The sequence below is a fragment of the Nelumbo nucifera genome, chromosome 1, assembly GCF_055504915.1.
Source record: "Nelumbo nucifera cultivar China Antique chromosome 1, China Antique-T2T, whole genome shotgun sequence".
Taxonomy (NCBI): domain Eukaryota; kingdom Viridiplantae; phylum Streptophyta; class Magnoliopsida; order Proteales; family Nelumbonaceae; genus Nelumbo; species Nelumbo nucifera.
The window spans coordinates 178558269-178576713 of record NC_142649.1 but is presented as its reverse complement, the minus strand read 5'-3'; the positions used below and the strand labels follow the sequence as shown (position 1 = coordinate 178576713).

At 38.1% G+C, this 18445-nt stretch overlaps 1 protein-coding gene across 1 annotated transcript; it reads right to left on the bottom strand.

The window, feature by feature from the left end:
- Positions 1-456: 456 nt before the first annotated feature.
- LOC104600358 (LOW protein: zinc finger CCCH domain protein) lies at positions 457-17684 on the bottom strand. Its single transcript, XM_010263260.3, has 5 exons — positions 16417-17684; positions 11011-11674; positions 1839-3240; positions 1655-1735; positions 457-1248 (listed from the first exon to the last, which is right to left on the bottom strand). Exons 1-5 carry the CDS (start codon positions 17165-17167, stop codon positions 511-513), a joined length of 3636 nt encoding a protein of 1211 aa, XP_010261562.1. The 5' UTR covers positions 17168-17684; the 3' UTR covers positions 457-510.
- Positions 17685-18445: the final 761 nt, after the last annotated feature.

Genomic DNA, 18445 nt, shown 5'->3' with positions numbered 1-18445 from the left:
ATGTACTAACTAAAAAACATTACTTACCAGACTTCCATAGAAAATCCTCCATGAGATGAGAAAATACATGACAACTGCCTTGACCTGAATTTTTTCTCTTAACTGCAAAGAGACGGCTTCTCTAGAATGCGTAAGCGAGTCAATTGCTGAACTGAAAAATAAGAAATAATAAAATGGGAACCGAGAGAAAATACCTGATATTCCAAGTGCATCAAACCAATTGTCACCTATACCGCTTTCAAAACCCAGTACCCAGTATACTGTTCCACTTATATCAACCACCCAGATTTCTGAACATAAATAAAGGACAGAAGAAAAGTACATTGATAACCTATCCTATGTCATCCCTTTTGTTTCTTTTATTGAAACAAAATCAACAGAGAACCATCAGGGCAGAAAACTTAAAAATTGGTTGATGAGGTAGATAAGCAATAATGGCGAACAAAATGAGAAACATGATGAATTTCAATGAAAATGGCATTTCAAAAAACACATGGAATAGAAAATGTCTCAATGTGTACTTTCAGGAGAATGATGTATCCGACTTAAATTTACCAACCCAGACTCAATTGACTCAGACATTAAAGCCTCACAAACCTTGGAACTGTCAGAAAAACCTACTGGACCACACATTATATCACCGAATGCCTGATTCCCTTCACTACCATTAGTGGAAGGGTTGCCCTTGGAAATGCCACTTTTGTTTGTTTCCTCATCGTTACTGATTGAATTGCTTATAGGCTGTGAAGCAGTTTCAGGAGAGAAAAGGCAGTGTCCCACTGCTTCATGTTTCTCCTGATCTGGACTAGCAATAAGCTCCATTTTCTTCTGATTTGAAGCTGAAATCATCACCTCCTGTACAACCTTTCCTGGAGTTGGTTCCGACTCCGGTATCTTCTGACTGGGAGTTGATGGTGGTCTGATATCGTCCACCAAAGGAGTTGACATCAGTTCCACAACCTCTTCACCAGTAGTTGAAACACGCTCCCCCATCTTAACAGGCTTCTGATCACTGAGACTTGGAAATTGTTCCACTGCCTCCAGATTGGAAGTAGGGACTGCATCTGCTTTCTCTTGCTTGTAATAATCTAGAACCGCATCCCCTGCTGTCTCCTGATTGGAAGTTGGAACCAGCTCGGGTTTCACCCCATCATCTGCTGTTATCATTTTTTGTTGTGGCTCAGAGAATGATTGAATGTTTTTGGCCTTCATCTCTTCACTCTGCTTTTTGTAAAGGTTCAGGGCTCTCTGCAAACATAGAATAACAATAATAAATCATCAAGGCAATTTGTAGGTCATATATCTACTAGCTCCGTTCATCATTACAGGTCAGTTGCTCAGTTCAAATTTAACACCCTATAATTCAGTTCTTGATTAGAGAAGACAATTTTAAATTCAGAAAATTGTGAACCAGCCATTGCACTGGTTGTCTATGAAAATGCTTTAAGCCGCAGAAAGCTCAGGTGTAAGCCATGGCTTCCAGAAAGGATCAATATTTAAAGAGTTTGCAGCAATGCTGTATGGGAACATATACAAATAAGTTGGCACCTTGCACTGATAAAGGCAGGCTCAAAAAGGTATGACTAAGCAACATGAAGAAAAAAATAAGGATCACATTGCAGCTTTAGAGCACTAGTTTCTGAAATGAATCTACCTGGAAAACAGTAGCCCTGATTGCAGGGAAGAAGGAAGCACCCATAGTATAAGAAATATTATATCCAGATTCTGCACTCTCCTGTCATAGAAAAAGGACTAAGATACAGAATTCATAATACAAGTAAATGGGGAAAGAAAGAAATGGAAGAAGAGATATTATTATGTTCCGTGACATATTCTACCTCTAGGTCCATTTGTGCATTCTTGGTAACATCTTCATCAGTCTTATTTCCTTCAGTTTCCAATAAGCCCATGCACTGGCCATACAACTCCGGATGGGTAAGATCCTCTGAGATTTCTATCCCAGATAGATAAACATGACAAAATTGAGAACCACCATTACTAGATATTTTACAAGGCTCAGGACTATTCCCGTGGATGGATTTTGGAGAAGCTTCAGAAATGCCCTTTTCTGGAGTGGAGCTGGATCTCTTTATTTCAATGCTTTCTGCCCTAGTGACAGACCTGTTCCGTTCATTTCGGGTCCGCTGGCTTGACTGCCCAGCCCAGACCTCATCAGGGACACGGAGTGGATAATCCTCCTTCTGGGATGTCGTGGGCAACTCCATGTTCATACCACCGTTATGTCCCTTCCACATTTCTGCACTAGTTTCCCGCCCACGACCACTCATCAAGTGTCTGTTCTGATCCCATTCTGGTCTCCCAAACATGTGAGAGTCATCACCATAGACACCATTACTCCCATCCCATCCATGCAAATGAGGTGGGCAAGACTCTTCAGCTGGATTCCGCCACCCAAATGGATGTCCATGAGTGGAAAACCGGTCAGTATCGGGCAAATGATAATGAACCCCGGCATGATTTAATTCCATCGACGGTCTAACTCCAAACAAGGGTGGAGCAGGAAATTGCTGCATCACATGAAATCCTCCAGGTGGTGGCCCATGTTGATAAGGAAGGAAACCATTTGCTACTGGTGAGGGCCAATTTGGTGTACCTTTCCAAGGATTTCCCTGCCCCCTTCCTGCACCGGTATCACTACTCCTCTTGAAACGGTTACTGGGCTTACCTCTGCTGTCTTCTTCTGATGAACCTAAAACTGAAGGCCCATCAGCACCAGCTCTGAAAGGCGGTGGTGGAGGAAGAGATGATGATCTGTCAGGAAAGTGACCAGTTCTATTGAAGGATGATGAAACAGACACAGTGTCACCATCTCCTTGAGAAAACTCATCCACTGCCTTCTCAAAAGGAAATTCCCGGCTACCTCTGTCTTCATTATTGGAATGATCCCTTGCATCTTTAGAACCAGTACTCCTTCGTCCTGTTTCTTCAACATCAAGGCTCCGTCTCACACTGCTTCTATTGGAGTATCTCCGGTCAATACTTGATGATGATGGTGATTTCTCAAACTGCATGGGTGAGGCCAGAACATCTGATCTGGGAGACCGTTCAGTTGACAACTCACCAAAATGGTTGTCATCCCTTTGTACAGACTTGTCCAAAGATCGTGATTTTTCAAGGATGCCAGAGACACCAACCTCTCTTGAGGAAGTTGCATTAGGCCGAATTCTTTCTTCAGATGCAGAGTCTCTATACTTCATGTCCATTTGCTTTGAGCCATGCCTGAAAACATGAACATGTTGCAAATTATTATTCACCCAACTTCAAATAAACATGATCTGGATTCATTAACACTAAATCTGGCTATAACAGGAAACCAAATTGGTGTGGAAAGCCTTGTTTTCTGAACCTGAAAATCGTTCGAGCCAAATCAATACTTCAACAGACCATAGGGAGTGTCAACATTACAATAGCAATGTGCTAAACTTTAGTTGACATTTCAAATAATAATGTTTCCAAAGCTTCCATATTTGATGAATCATTGCAAACTTCTGTTTTTTTTTTTTTTTTTTTTTTGAATAGCATCGAATTCCAGTCTACAAGCTCCATTGCAGACTCTCCAGCTCCGGAAGTAACCAACAGACAGTCTCTGGTGTGAGGTATGTATTCATTTAGTCAAAAGAAAGTGCCATAGGAGTTAATTTTCTACCTAATATTATAAAATTCAGGGATGCAAGTTAAAACAAGGTTCACCCTGTCATATATCACAACAGATTGATTCATTTTTCCAATGCTCCATCCACATCATAAGGCCTCAAACTTCCAGGACTTGACCTTTCCATGGGCATGCTATTATGTAAACATCTCCCCCCCCCCCCCCCCCGAACAGAAAGAAACTCATTAAGATTGGAAAAGAGAAGAGAGTACAAAAAAATCCATGCCTAAGGAAACAAGGTTGAAGAGGCAAAACAACCTCAAGGAGGTGCCACAAAAACCAAATCAAGGCCAACCCAGAGGTGCACAACAAATCTAAGTTGGTCCAGTCTTCCATGGGCATAGAGTCAGCTAAGCTAAGAATCCATCTAAAACAGAGTTTAATTTCAGAAGCCAAGGTTCTAGAAGGATAATCCACCCTATAGAAAAAAAAATCTAGAAACAAAAAAAAAAAAACTCAAATATATTGGAACAGACAAAATGCATTAATTATGGAGATTTTGGCATGGCTAAGGGTGCAAACCAGACAGACTGCTGGAGAACCAAATTCAACAGTCCATGTCCTTCCCATGTCTGGAATGATTTTGTGCATGTAGTGGTAATCTCTTAGTCCTAGTAGTTTTGGTAGTGATTGACCTTGTTATTTGCAAAGTTATTGTGCATATTCTCATGTAAATAGCCTTTCACATATAATACAGTTTGTCAGCTTCATTATCCATTATTGGCGATAAAAAGGAAAAGCTACAATGACTTTTTTTATCAGTAGCAGGTCAAGTTCCTAATTAAATAAATGAAACGATATGTAGAGAGTTGTACAAGGAAGCTAGTACTATTAACCCCACTAGTTATCACTCTTCATACTGTTACAGATATCCTCGTTGGGAAGTCAGCCATTAAAACTTACCAGCAGTATTGGTTGCTGTGTTGGAGAAGAATACCAGAGATTTTTTGTGGAGGGAGTGGAAGGAGGAAGCTAAATGGCATTTGGTGAAGGAAGCCAACACTGCCCTGTTAGGGAAGTGGATGTGGAGGTTTAACGAGCAGCTGAACAGTTGTGGAGAAGGTTAATTGTATCCAAGTAAGGCTCTAGTAGCAGAGATTGGGAAACAAAAGATATAAGATCCTCTTATGGATGTTCAATCTGGAAGGCAATTCAGAAAACTCACACTCAGTTTATGAAGGGCATAAAATATGATGTTGGTAACGGATAAAGGGTCTTTTTCTGGAAGGATCACTACTGTGGTGATGGCCCCCTCAAGGATTTGTACCCTGACCTCTTTGAGATTGCTGGGAACAAGAGTGCAATGTTGGAAGAATGTATAGAAAGGCAGAATAGGTGTTGTGTTTGGAACCCTCAATTCCGAAGGAACCTAAATGACTGGGAGGTGACTTACTTGATTAGTTTGTTACAGATTTTGTATGCCTCAAGGATGAATGGTGCATGGGAAGACAAAAGAGGTGGATTTTTGAGAAATTAGGTGAATTTTATGTTAAATCTTTTTACAACAGTTTGACAAGGGAGGATGCCTCTGACTTCCCAAGTGATAGGATATGGATCAGAAATGTGTCATATAAATTGGCTTTCTTTGTTTGGTCCGCAGTACTTGATAAGATTTAACGAGGGACAACTTAATCAGAAGAGGTTTAGAGGCGGTGGATGAGAGTTGCACCATGTAATGTAAGTGTGGAAACCACAAATCATCACCTTCTGTAGCAATGAGTTTGTGTATTGGATTTGGAGAAGAATATTGGATATGCTTGAGGTTGAGATTAAAAAAAAAAAAAAAGACTGATGCAAAGGGATCCATAGGGGGTTAAGCAAGGCTTGAAGAGTAGCTTGGAGCATCATTCCTACAGCAATCTTTTGGGAAGTGTGGTGTGAAAGAAATAGCAGAACTTTCGATGGGAGGCAGAGCTCAAAAGAAGAGGATTTCAAAAAAGTATTGGGAATTGTGTTTTCTTGGTTGCCAAATCACCAATTCCAGATATCCCCAGTTGCCCAAACTACAGCTATCAAAGCTCATCTTGATTAGGTACATGACTGGAGGAGACCAGGTGATAATGTTAGTAGAAAAATGTCTGGAAGAATCTGCCACCATATGCCAAATTACAAATGATATGTTAGTAGAAAAAGGCTGGAACACATCAATAGGTTCAATGTCTTCATATTGATTAGGTTCATAACTGGAGAGCTTCCTTTATTTGGTTTTTGCCCTTGAAAATCTGGTGTTTCTTTTTTCCCAAATAGTCACAAGTAAAGCAGATTTTTTTAGAGAGAGAAAAAAGGTAAAGTATTTCATTACAGAAGACTGAAATAAATACAGCCTTGCCCACTGAGGCACTGAGCAAGGCAAGCACTTTGTACAACTCAGAAAAACCAAAAAAGAACATACACAAATATTTCTATACTCCAAAAGAGAACTGTAAGGACAATTCTTGAACAGTTTGTGCATTGCCACCCAGGAGTGTAACCTTCCCCAAATGCTCTTTAAGAGTTCCTCCTCTGATCTCAACTGATTTTCAAAGAGTCCCGTGTTTCTTTCCGACCCTTAGACCCCCAGCCCCATAACAGATCCAAATCATCCAATGCATTCCTTGGGAGGCATGACTGAACTCCAAAAACTTTTAACATTTTCATCCAAACTACCCAACTAAATCTGCAGTGCAGAAAGAGATGCTCCAACTTTTCAAAATTGTTGCCACATAGGACACATTTGCTTGGTTCTACTACCCAACCTCTCTTTGTCAAAATGTCAGCTGTTAAGCACTTCCCTAAGGCTGTCATCCATAGACAAAAGGATACTTCTAGAGGAGCCACCGTCCTCCATACGGGATCTTCGGGAAAATTATCTTCCTCCTCCCTGCAAAGGCTACTGTAAAAAGATTTGACTGAGAACCTACCTGATTTCTCCTTAGCCCAAATCCCCCCCCCCCCTTGTACTGTCCACCCTTGTCGCACTCAGGATCTGCATCAACTCCTCCCATTGCTCCACTTCCCAATCATTCAGGTTCCTTCTAAAACTGGGACACCACACCCCTGCCCATATGATTTACCCTTCTTCTTTCTAGGTGACAAAAATGAGGTGCCAAAACTACAAGGATCATCATCATCTAAGCCTAAGCCCAACTATATGGGATCGGCCATATGGATACTGTTTTTCCATTCGGTTCTATTTAGTGCCATATCAATTGTTAAATTATGAGCACTTATGTTGTTTCATACTACTTCGACCCATGTCCCTTTTGGTCTGCCCCTAGCCCCTCAACTTGCAGGTGCTGTAGGTGGTCTTCTAAGCACATGACCAAACCATCTTGGTCTACTTTATCTCATCTACCACCCATTAGAGCTACACCTAGGTTCCTTCCAATGACTTCATTTCTGACCCTATCCTTTCTAGTTTTTCCACTCATCCATCTCAATCAGTAGACACACTTCTGCCACACTTATTTTTTTGGACAAGTTGTATCTTAACTGCCCAATGCTCTACTCCATACAGCAGTGTTGTCCTTGCAACTATTTAATCGAATTTTCATTTTAATCTAGGTGGTATTCGCTTATCACATAAGACTACAGATGAACCCCTTCATTTTGCCCATCCTGCTCTAATTCTATGAGTGCCATCCTCCTCAATCTCTCCTTGTTATGAATTATCAAACTAAGGTAATGGAAAAGGTCACATTGAATTATCTCTTGGTGTCCAATCCTAACTGTACCCTAATTTGCACCCCCATTATTATTAAATTTACATAGCATATATTCTGTTTTAATCCTAGTTAAACCTCTTGTTTCTAATCTCTACATGATTTTATCCCTCTTATTTCCAGTAGAGAAAATATAAGCCTGCCGCAAGGATAAGTGTGTTGGAGTATCATTTTGTGATCATCAACCCTAGAATGAATAAAACAAAATCATTGAAAAGAAAACAAAAGATTTCCTGATAAAAAAACGAAAATAAAAGATTAACTAATCAACCAGCATCCAGCCTTTCAATTAGATTAAAATTGATCCAAACTCACAAAACTAAATACCATAAAATACAGAAACAAATTCAGCACAGTTTATTAAACTTTTTGACAAAAAAAGAAAGCAAAATAAAATAGGGTTTATTATAAAGATGCAACTATTTTTCTCTTTTTTGGAAAAGAACCCACAGGAGTCAATTGGTTTGTGGTTACCATAACAAGAGTGGGATTTGATTCCAGGTTTGGAATTCAATCCCCCAAGCCTTGTTGAATCATGTTTTACAAACACTGGGCCACCGGGGCAAGGTTGTTCAAGGAGTTTTGGGAACTGGATCAATTGTTTGCAAGACAGTAAAATGCAAGTAAATGAGAAATAAACTATCCAGCATTCTAATAAAAAAATACCAAGCAAATAGAAAGGAAAAGCAACCAAATAGAATAAATTCTTTTTTATGATTTCTTTTGAAGGGCTACACAACCGGGGGGGATCCCCCAACCCAGGTGCAGGTGGGATTCGATCCCCAAGTCTCCAACTCTTCACTACAACCAGCAGAAGACCTTACCAACCCACTGGTTGGCACCTTGCAACCAAATAGAAGAAATTTAAAAGTTAAATTTAGAGAACCACTTAAAGTAACTTAAAACTATCAGTCATTTTTAAATTATTAAAACTTCAAGTAAATAATACATAATGAGTGAAAACCAATGAACTAGTCCATATTAAAAAAAAATATAAAAAAAAAACTATGATTCATTGATACACTATAGCCCTTACTATAGTAGCCAAACTGAGTAAAGGAGGTTTATCCATGAACATGTTGGGCAGAACAAGAACTTAGATTATATTTAACATGTACCAGGTAGAACTTGGCTCATCTATCCAAACCCAATTGTGACTGTATAGGACCTGGTTCCAATAGAACCTTTAGAGAAGATGCGCACGCATGCGACACATGCACAGAACACACTCAAACACATTCTATAGATGCGCTATCCCAACCCATAATATTCTTGCACCACTTAAACCATATATAGAAGGCACAGGATAACGTAGAAAGGACAACAGTTCACTGGCAGTTGGTACACGTACACAGAAATAAAAGCACATCTAAGATGTTAGTTTACCTAACGGTCCCAACTTACATAAATCCAGATGGATATGAAGTATTACAATTGCTAAAATATCACTTGATTGCTCTAAAAGTTGAGAATTTTTTCAAGACAGCTGGAACATTTTATATACAGTATGAATAGTAATTTGAACAATTACTTATTAAAAAAATAGTTATTTGAACAACTATATATCTGTGTGAGTTTATGCATAAATATTTAAGTTCAGAGATGTGTCCGGTGATTAAAGGCAAAAGTCCCCTACTTTTGATTGAACACCATAATGCCAAAAAATGCACTCAAGTCCCAATCAGCGTAATCAGGATACTGTGCAACTGACAATTCCAATTCCACCTCCAAATCCAAACACAGACTACAGTATTGTAATGCCAATATATGTGATAATTTAAATTGTTTGGTTATTCATATAAGGACATGGCAGGTAATAATTTTAACTTGTTTAATTCACTTAAGTTGTGTCCAGTTTCTTGAAAACAAGTGAGAAAAGGAAAATTGTAAGGAGTTTTCAAGGGATTTCATAAAAAAAATAATAATAATAATAATGCGTTGAGGATTTTCCCACAACTTTTTCTTTTTCAATAATTTTCTAAGAAACCAAACACAGCCTTGTATTGCAGAGGGGGAGAAAGAAAGTTGATGTAAGCAAAGAAACATATAGGCAGTCGTTTATAGGGTCACATCAGCAAACAAAAGACTAAATCCAATCAGATAAAACAAATGGTACCCTCATTTTGAGTAAGTGAAAAGTTTTAGCAAGCCAGGATGGTATAAAACCCCCAGACGTCCTCTTCTTCATGGTAATTAACAGAATTAACATGGATATAAATCCATGGTTTTAAAATAATAATAAAAAAAAAGTCCTTTCCAAAGAAACAGCTATGCTGCAACTTGTCCCAAGCAGTGTTGTCCATGGTGAGGCAATAACCAGTTAGCACCCAGACTCGCGATTCAATCCCAAGTCTCTGCTATGACCAGCTAGAGACCTTACCAGCAAGCCAGCTGGTATCTTCACCATCAGCCAATCATGTTCCATCGCAAATATTTAAAGCAACAGTACAAACATAACAAAATACTAGAATATTCTATTCTATATCATTTCAAATAATTAGAAATACAAACAAACAAATAAAGCTTTAAAAAACTTTGCGGCTAAGTTGACTAGTCATTAATCCACTGGTCAACCCAGTCAATGCTTAGACTGTGTTTGGCATGCTTTCAAAGAATCAACTCTGATGGCTTTTGTGTTTCAAAGAATCAATCTTTAAGTTTGCATTTATGAAAATTGTTGGAACTAATTCTTTTTCTGGGTTTGTAACTCATTCTAAGAATTGATTCCTTGAAATTAAATTTTTTAGCTTCAAAAAATAATCACTTTTGGCTCAAAACTTGTTCTTCAAATAATGATTTTTTGGACCAAATTTTTTACCTAAGTGTGGCAACCGCCAACTGCATCACGAGTATTGAGTATTGGCTGACTAGTCCAGTTGACAATTTGTGATTAGTCAACACTTTGACAAAACTGGTCACAAGGATCTTTTTTCAGAGAAAGAAACATATATTTGATGACAAGGTATCCTCTTTTGAAGCTTTATGGAGAAGGATTCTCTTTTTGGTGAAATCCCGGTAAATTGCAATAAAAGCATATATCTGGCTTTCGTGCAAAGGACACTAGTGGAAATCCTTGGTTCCTACTTGAAGAATATTCTGTAGGAGCTCTCCACTCCCTCATACTGAATGTGAGATAAAAAAAGGAGCATGATTTGGAACATTAGTGGACATATCAGAGATGCCACCTCAAATAAAGCCAAGGTCCTAGTGCAGATGAAATCTGAATCATTATTTCAACCCCCCTTGATTGCTGATGGATTAGCAAGAGTTGAGGCAGGAACAACCCTTTTGTATAGTGATAGCTCTATTCCTGCCTAATTTTTGGTTGATGTGGGAAGGGTTACTATCTCTTTGTTCTTCATGTACATCCTTTCACATACACACCTTTTTTTAATCAATGAATATATCAGTACTTTTCTCTCAAAAGAAAACCATAAATCGTGTTTTTAAATATTCACACCACAGTATTCTGATGACTAAGATAAACACATGTTGAAGTGTCAGAAGATATGTTATTCCGTAACCACAATATCACATAATGGGAGCATATTATATGTTTTCTGGAAAACAAAGGATTTAAAAAGATGTAAAGAAGAAAATAGCAAATCGAATGGGGGGATACAAGCAGAAAATTACCTATGCTGCTCTTTAGAAACATGAGCACCAGGGCTTGGGGAACTCTTCCGCCTTGCATTGCTTACAGAAGAATCAACATCAGCATGGCGTGATTGAGACCTTCCCCTATCGACATGTGAGTCTATTTTGCTACTGCTAGATGACTTCTTCTCAACATCAGAGCGGTGTTCCTTGCTACTTTGGAGCTTAATATCACCATGATCATCAGTATCATCATTAGATCTTTTCCTTCCTTTGATATCTTTATACCTGGCTCCTCGGTTGTCAGGATGTGGACTACCATCACGATCATCATCCTGGGACTTAGATTTTTTATGACGGCTTTCTGCAGATATACTTTCATCCCTCAAATGCTTAGAGTCAGACCTACTGCTTATATGATCTCTAGAAGAACGCTCATCTCTGTGTTTATCATCCCTGGGCCTGTGATCTCTCTCCAGATCTTCTCGATACTTAACTCTGTACCTCCCATCTTTATTCCTTTCCTCTTTATATCTTCCATTCTTGGAATGATCATCCCTAGAAGACAATCTTTTTTCAGTACTGTCCCTGACATCATCTTGATATTTATCTTTGTCACCTGAGCCGTCTCTCCTACGCCTGATCCGTTTCTCAAGTTCTTTCTCTAACTCAGGATTACGCAAGTCATCTTGTATCTGCCACTCTACAGAAACACAATAACCAAACTGTCAAATGGAAGCTAATAAGAATTGCTAAGGGCAGAAAGATGCATTTCCCACTATCAGTTAATACAATTTTTTTCCTACAGAAACACAACAACCAAACTGTCAAATGGTAACTAATAAGAAAGGCCAAGGGCAGAAAGATGAATTTCATGCCATCAGTCAATACAAAACGTGCTCTACAAAACTAATTTTTGTTTAGTTTGTGGGGAGTGGTGAAAAAAACTTAACACTACTCAATCATGTAGCCCAAACACCCACTCTCTAACCAAACTTACATCTCAACACCTAAAAATCAAACAGAAAAAAAAAAACAAAAGAACAGAACATACAACCTACTTCTACAAAGGAACGACCAAGCCACAATAACCGAAAACAAACACGAGAAATCCTGATTGAAACCACTCCCAACCGCTTTGACCAGACACTTCATCCCCAAAATCATGATCAGACTGCAAACCCTGATTTTACAATCAAGATTATTTGTTAAAACCTTTTGGTTCTTGATCAGTTTCTACTTGTAATTAATCATACAAAAAGCCTAGAACATTCTATATTCCATAGCAATATGCATTAATTTCTTAGGGTTAAAAGACCATGACATTGTTAAAAAAAACACAAATAATGGCTCCTATTTTCTCAAAATCCTGATATTTTCCTAGGCATCCAAACAAATCAATCACAATATAAGCAACATATACCTCAGAAATCCCCAGAGTTTCATTTGATACAGTCAAGATTAACCAAACACTTGCAATTATTAATAGGTATCTTGACTCAGTTCACAAATCACAGCTACCTGCCACCATCTTCAGTAGAGCTCTAATTCAATTCAACAACCTTACCTGATAGTATACAATTGTTAGTTCTCTCCACATCCTTACTCTAGAAAAGTTTTCAGTCCTAGACGTACTAATAACAACAATTCTCAGAAAGATAACAAAAGCCACTAACCACCATATGATGCACAGACACAGCTACTTCCTTGCTTCCATTCTGGAACAGGAAATCTTGCCCAGCTGTTTTTTATAGTAAAGAAAAGAAATTTTATAAAAAGGAAAGGTAAATGTACAATCTGACCCATGTTGAGAATGAAGTCAAGTACTCAACCAACAACTTATTAAAGGTACAAATAGAAATATTACAAAGATTACATAGAGACTCCATTGATAATTTCAAGTGTTGACCATAAGTCAGATGCAAATGAAGACCAAGATATGTCTTTTTCAGGGTGGGCAAGTAACACCAATCCATAATAAGAAACCACATCAGCCACCACCCTCCTAATATCTCTGGATCTTCCTTCAAGATTCTTCTCTCCACATACCCCAACAAACTGCAAAAGGAACCATCATCATCTAGGCCTTGTCCCAACAACATGTTCCAAAATATTTTTGCTTTATTGCTTCCAGGTAACGATGGCCATGTAGAGAAAAATCTTCTTTGAACGGACTGGATCATGCATGGGTCTTCTAAACAGCCCAGCAAAGAACCTCCAAATAAATTCTGCAACACTGCAATTGATGACAGTCTTCTCATGATTACAGCACATAATGCATTGGCTTTCTGGGCAAAATCCCCTGCTTTTCAAATGATCTATTGTTAGAATATTATCAAGAGAATGCAGCCATGCACAAAACTTCCCCACACTCCTCTAATATCAGAATTTTCAGTTGATTTCTGATAATAGAATTATAAAATGACTTTACTGTAAACACACAATTTGCACATTTTTCCACAACCTAATATCAGGTGATGACTAACCATCTCTCTTCCAAACCCTTGCCAGATTGATGCATTCCTCAATCTCTCTTTCTAATAAAGAGCATCTGAAAATGGGACACCATACCACCAAGTACCATGGAACTTCCTCTTGAATATGTTTAGTCAATTCATCTATGATCAGTGCAAATAGATAAGGGCTAAGTGTTGAACCTTGGTGGAGACCCATAGTAACTATAAAATCTGAAGTCTCTCCCACTAGTGTTCTGACATTATTTGTTGCCCTCTCATACATATCCTTAATTAGGTCTATATACCTACTTTGAACCCCTTTCTTTTTCAAGACCCATCATATTATCTCTCTAGGAACTTTATCATATGCCTTTTCTAGATCAATGAACACCATATGAAGATCTTTCTTCTTCTCTCTGAACTTTTCTATCAATCATCTCAAAAAAATATACAGCTTCCAATGGTTGATCTCCCTGGCATAAAGCCAAATTGGTTATCTAATACACTTGTTTTAAGTCGATAAATAATATATATATATATTATACATTAATATAAATTTGGTTAATAACCGAAATACCCTGAAATTGAATTAACCGAACCAAAATACCCTAAACTGAAATAACTGAACTGAAAAAACCAAAACTGAAATTTTCAGTTCGGTTTTAACTGAATAATGCTCACCTCTAGCTGTAGATCACCCTCTCAATGTTGAATACATTGGCACCCCTTTTAATCTCCTCATTCAAAACACAATATGCCACCCTCTTTTGTTTTAATGTAAATGTGTAATAGTGAACCATTCTCACCTTCATAAAGTCAGTGACAACATCCACTTCCCCAGAATTCCTTTCACAACAGATGCAATATAAAAGTGCTGCTTTATTCTGATTTAGTGCAATGCCAAAGTATTTTACATATGTTTGAAGGGTGTCAACAGAAGTAGAGAATAAAAAACCCTGTTGGGCAAGCTTGCTGAAGTGCCAACGATGGGAAAAAGTGCCTTTGATTACTCATCAAAAAAAAATATGGGAATAAGTGATTTCACACATTTCATACAAGAAAGAGATAAATGATTAGCATCTTCACTACTCTTGAAGCAGAGAGTGCTTTTTATGCTTCACTTTTGAGGCCACCTTATATCCATGGAAAGATAAATTTCACTCACCTACTTGACAGGTAGTGTAAGCAAGGCTCCCTACTCTCTTTGCTCTTTTCATCAAGTGTTAAACCCCAAATAAGCTTTCTTCCCACAGTTATTGATAATGGTGCCCAACATTCCCACAGTTTTTGAAATGAACATAATAGAATGTCTGACAGTTTGATCATCAAGGACCATAAGTAATTTCAGTGTCTCATCCTCTCAACCAAAAAGGGGGAAAAAAGATGAAAGCTAACACTGCCTACCATGACAGCTCACAAGCTCATATGTTATCGAGTTCCTTCCAATCCCAAAACACACAATTAATTGTACAAACTAGAACATCATAAAAAGCAAGCTGCAGATCCAGACAGCTCATCAGAAAAGCCACAGAAATTCATTAGCAATTAATTTTCTTACATCGTCACTTTATATGTATAGTTCAGTTTTTCTGAGTTGTTTTATTTTCTTGTCTAGCCAGCAAGTGTAGGATAGTCTTAGGTAGGACACTTTTTGCTTCTTTTATACATAAATCTGATTTTGTAAACAGAATTTTTAATGAAAAAATTGGTTACAGAAGTTCTAGCATAACTTATTTCTTGTTTCCTATGGCGCAACTCCAGTGGATGGATCTTGATTCAACAGTGAAGTGTCATTAATCTTAATCAAGAAATGTTTAAGTGTATCAACTCCCAGTTTATCTATATCAACATATCTTGTTATTGAAATAAAATCTCAGTTCCTCATTTTTTTTAAATCTGAATCTTTTCTTGATTTTTTTCCTTTTTTGATATGTAAAACTTTTGAATCTTTTCTTGATTTAATTGAAAGTCAGAAACTCTAAAGAAGATGCAGGAGTAACATAAATTTTGGAATTTTTTTCTTGATTTCAGTAGTTATCTTTAACCAGGGTATTACTTTCTTGAGACTAGTTTCACTATATTAAAATCCCTAATCTTTCAAGTTATCCCTAAACCCTTATTCTTCAATTGTTTGGTCTTGTAAACTTCATAATCCTAAAATTTTATGAAACAGCATCAAATCCGTTTTTTTTTTATTTTTCTTCTTTTTCATCTTGACAGAAACCTTTATCTAGCTTCTGTGCCCTTATATTGTGAATCTTGAATTCCCCTTTGGCAATCTATATCAGAACATCAATCTTGATTCTCTGTCCTTGAATGTATACACTTTCCATATCGTACTTATGAAGCACACTTCCCCAAACCCCTCCAACTTTCCGCTCAGACTTCCACAACTAGTTTATAGGGAATCCAATACCTCCTTCCCAAGATCCCTGACACCCATAGTTCTGTAAAAACAACTCTAGATTTATTAGGCAAACATAAAATAGATCCCCCTAATCTCCTCGTAGGGCCCTTGGATCCTTTTCCAGTTTATCAGTGATTGCTGGAATCTCTTCTTTCATTTCTTGCAGTTTAGAACTCAATAAAGTTGACTCAGAAATTAACCATAAATGAACAGATGCGGTAACACTTTTTTCTCCTTTTGGTAGAGATGTTTAATAAGTTCTAGGATTCATTTGCCCAACAACCAAACAGTTGGGATTAAGATTCGGTTGAGTTAAGTTTGTACAGACATAATAGCAAGTTGAAATGAACTCCAACAATCTCAACCACATACAAAAATAAAAGACGACAACCATTGTAAAAGATCAGTCATGGAGGGAGTGAACAGGATTTTCAACAAAAAAAAAAAAAATCCAAAGTTTGAAAAAAAGGCCTTGAGATAGGTAAAAGCCACATTAAAAGGCAGAAATCAGTTCTTAAAGTGTTCAAATAGTACTGGAAGTTGACAATAAACAAATAGAAACATGATAACCGGTTACCTTACCTGTATTGTCTGCTTCCCGCTTCACGGGACGCTCTTCTTCAAAACCCCCTGATTGGGAACCTTGTTTCCTACCTAATTCACCACCCGCAACCCCTGACCCCGGAATAGTATCAACTGATCTCTCACGCCTAACGTCTTGAACCTTTCTATCCTTCTCTGTTCCCCGTTCCTTTTCCTTTGCATCCTTGTATTGATGATTATCTTTCCGACTTGAATCCTTTTCAGATTTACGCTTTGACTCAACCTTACTCATACTCTTCCTTGCCTCCTCATTCTCCCCTGTTGAAACCACATTTTCCTCTTTTCTCTCACTCCAACTATCGCTCTTTCTGCTAGACTTACTCTTCGAATCAACTGAAGACTTTGACTTGGGACCTTTATCTGAATCGGGTCGTGGCCCGTCCCCTTTCGTCTCTCTGTCTCCAACTAAAGAGTCTCCTTGTTCGTCCTCGCCGCCGTTCCAGCGATCAGTGACTACAGCATCGGCCCTATCTTTCCGCCTCTTCGAAGCAACATAATCTTCTGACATATCACCGTTACCTGGACCGAAAAGATCTTTGCCATCCTGTGACTGAGAACCAAGCTTCCGTTTCTCACCAGACGCTGAATCCCTGGAAACCCTAGCAGCAGCTTCTTCCCTGCCTTTCCTATCTCTCAAACTCCCATCTTCGTCAGAGTCCGAATATTCTCTAGTATCCTTAGAACTGTGTTTGTGTTGCCTGTGTGACTTATGTCGAGAACTTCGCGGCATGACGAAGTACCAAAAATTAAAGAAAGCAAAATCCAAAGCTTGAAACCCTAACTTCTAAGCCACGAACCAGACCAAACCCTAAGCAGACTGGAAGCTGAACTCCACAGACGACCTATCCAAATGCCGCAGCTCAAGCATTAAATGGCAGATCGACAGGAAACCGAGGGCGAAGTAGCCGGAAACCAGATGACAGGCCGCCGGGAGGGGAAAAAAAAGGGAATCTTACAAACTCCCTCCGAAATGAGATAGCCGAGATTCACCAGATTCTAGCAAGATCAATATTGACCAAACAGAAAAACTGAGACAGATGAAATGAGAATCGAGCCGTTGAGAAGATGAAATATTGGAATCGAGAGAGATCAAAAATGATTTGCTGTATTTTTTTCGAAATTAAAAATGTGACTCCAAGGCGTCTCTTGGTCTTGGAGAATCACGGATAATTCCCTGTGGGACGGTAATGTCCCGAACATATTTCAATATTTACGGCCTCAACCACGTGCTTTATATCCTTTTGTAGTTTCGTTTACACGTTTTATTTTCTTCGGTGAGCAATCTCTATTCTCAATTCTCAATTCTCAATTCTCAATTCTCAACTCTCAGTCTTTTGGGTTGGGCACGCCGTCGCCGTTTGTCCGCAACTCGATCGCCTACTCTATTCAACCCTAACAATAAAAAGATACGTGCAAAAAAAATAATAAAATAGTAAGGGTCCGTTTGGTTAATACATTTAGAATTGGAATCAGAACCCCTCATGATCGGAATCAGAATGGTTTATTATTCCCCCATATGTTTTGCTTCAAATGGAATCTAAATTAGAATCGGAATCATCTGAAATGGGATTCTCAATTCTAAGGGAGGAAAAGAGAAGAAGGGAGAGAGAATAATCATTCCCTAACATGGGGGAATGTGTTATTCCACTAGAAAACCAAGTGGAAAATGGTCCATTCCAAACCCCTATTCTCACAAACCAAATGGGCCCTAAAAAGATCTTAAGAACACAACAATAGAAAAATAATATGGATGTCTTTTTTTTTATTTTAACTATTCCCATTATCCATCAAATTGGATAAACTTATTATTATTATTCGACGCTTTTGTTGATCATTATTAACCCATCCTCCTTGCTCCCTAGCTTCTTGATTATATTCGTGGCAGATTTTTAAATCTTTTATACTCCTTAACTCTTTTTTTTATTGACTTGAAATTGTGTTTAAATTTTTACAAGAAAAAAAAAAGGAAATTTGTTTAAATTATGTTTTTTAATTATTTTCAATTAAG

Excerpts from the sequence above, each read along its gene's own strand:
- LOC104600358 (XM_010263260.3), bottom strand. The coding sequence starts at position 17,167 with ATGCCGCGAAGTTCTCGACATAAGTCACACAGGCAACACAAACACAGT. Across the intron at positions 1,736-1,838 it reads ATGCACAAATGGACCTAGAG|GAGAGTGCAGAATCTGGATA; the intron begins GTAGAATATGTC and ends TTTCTATGACAG. Across the intron at positions 1,249-1,654 it reads TCAGGGCTACTGTTTTCCAG|AGAGCCCTGAACCTTTACAA; the intron begins GTAGATTCATTT and ends CTATGTTTGCAG.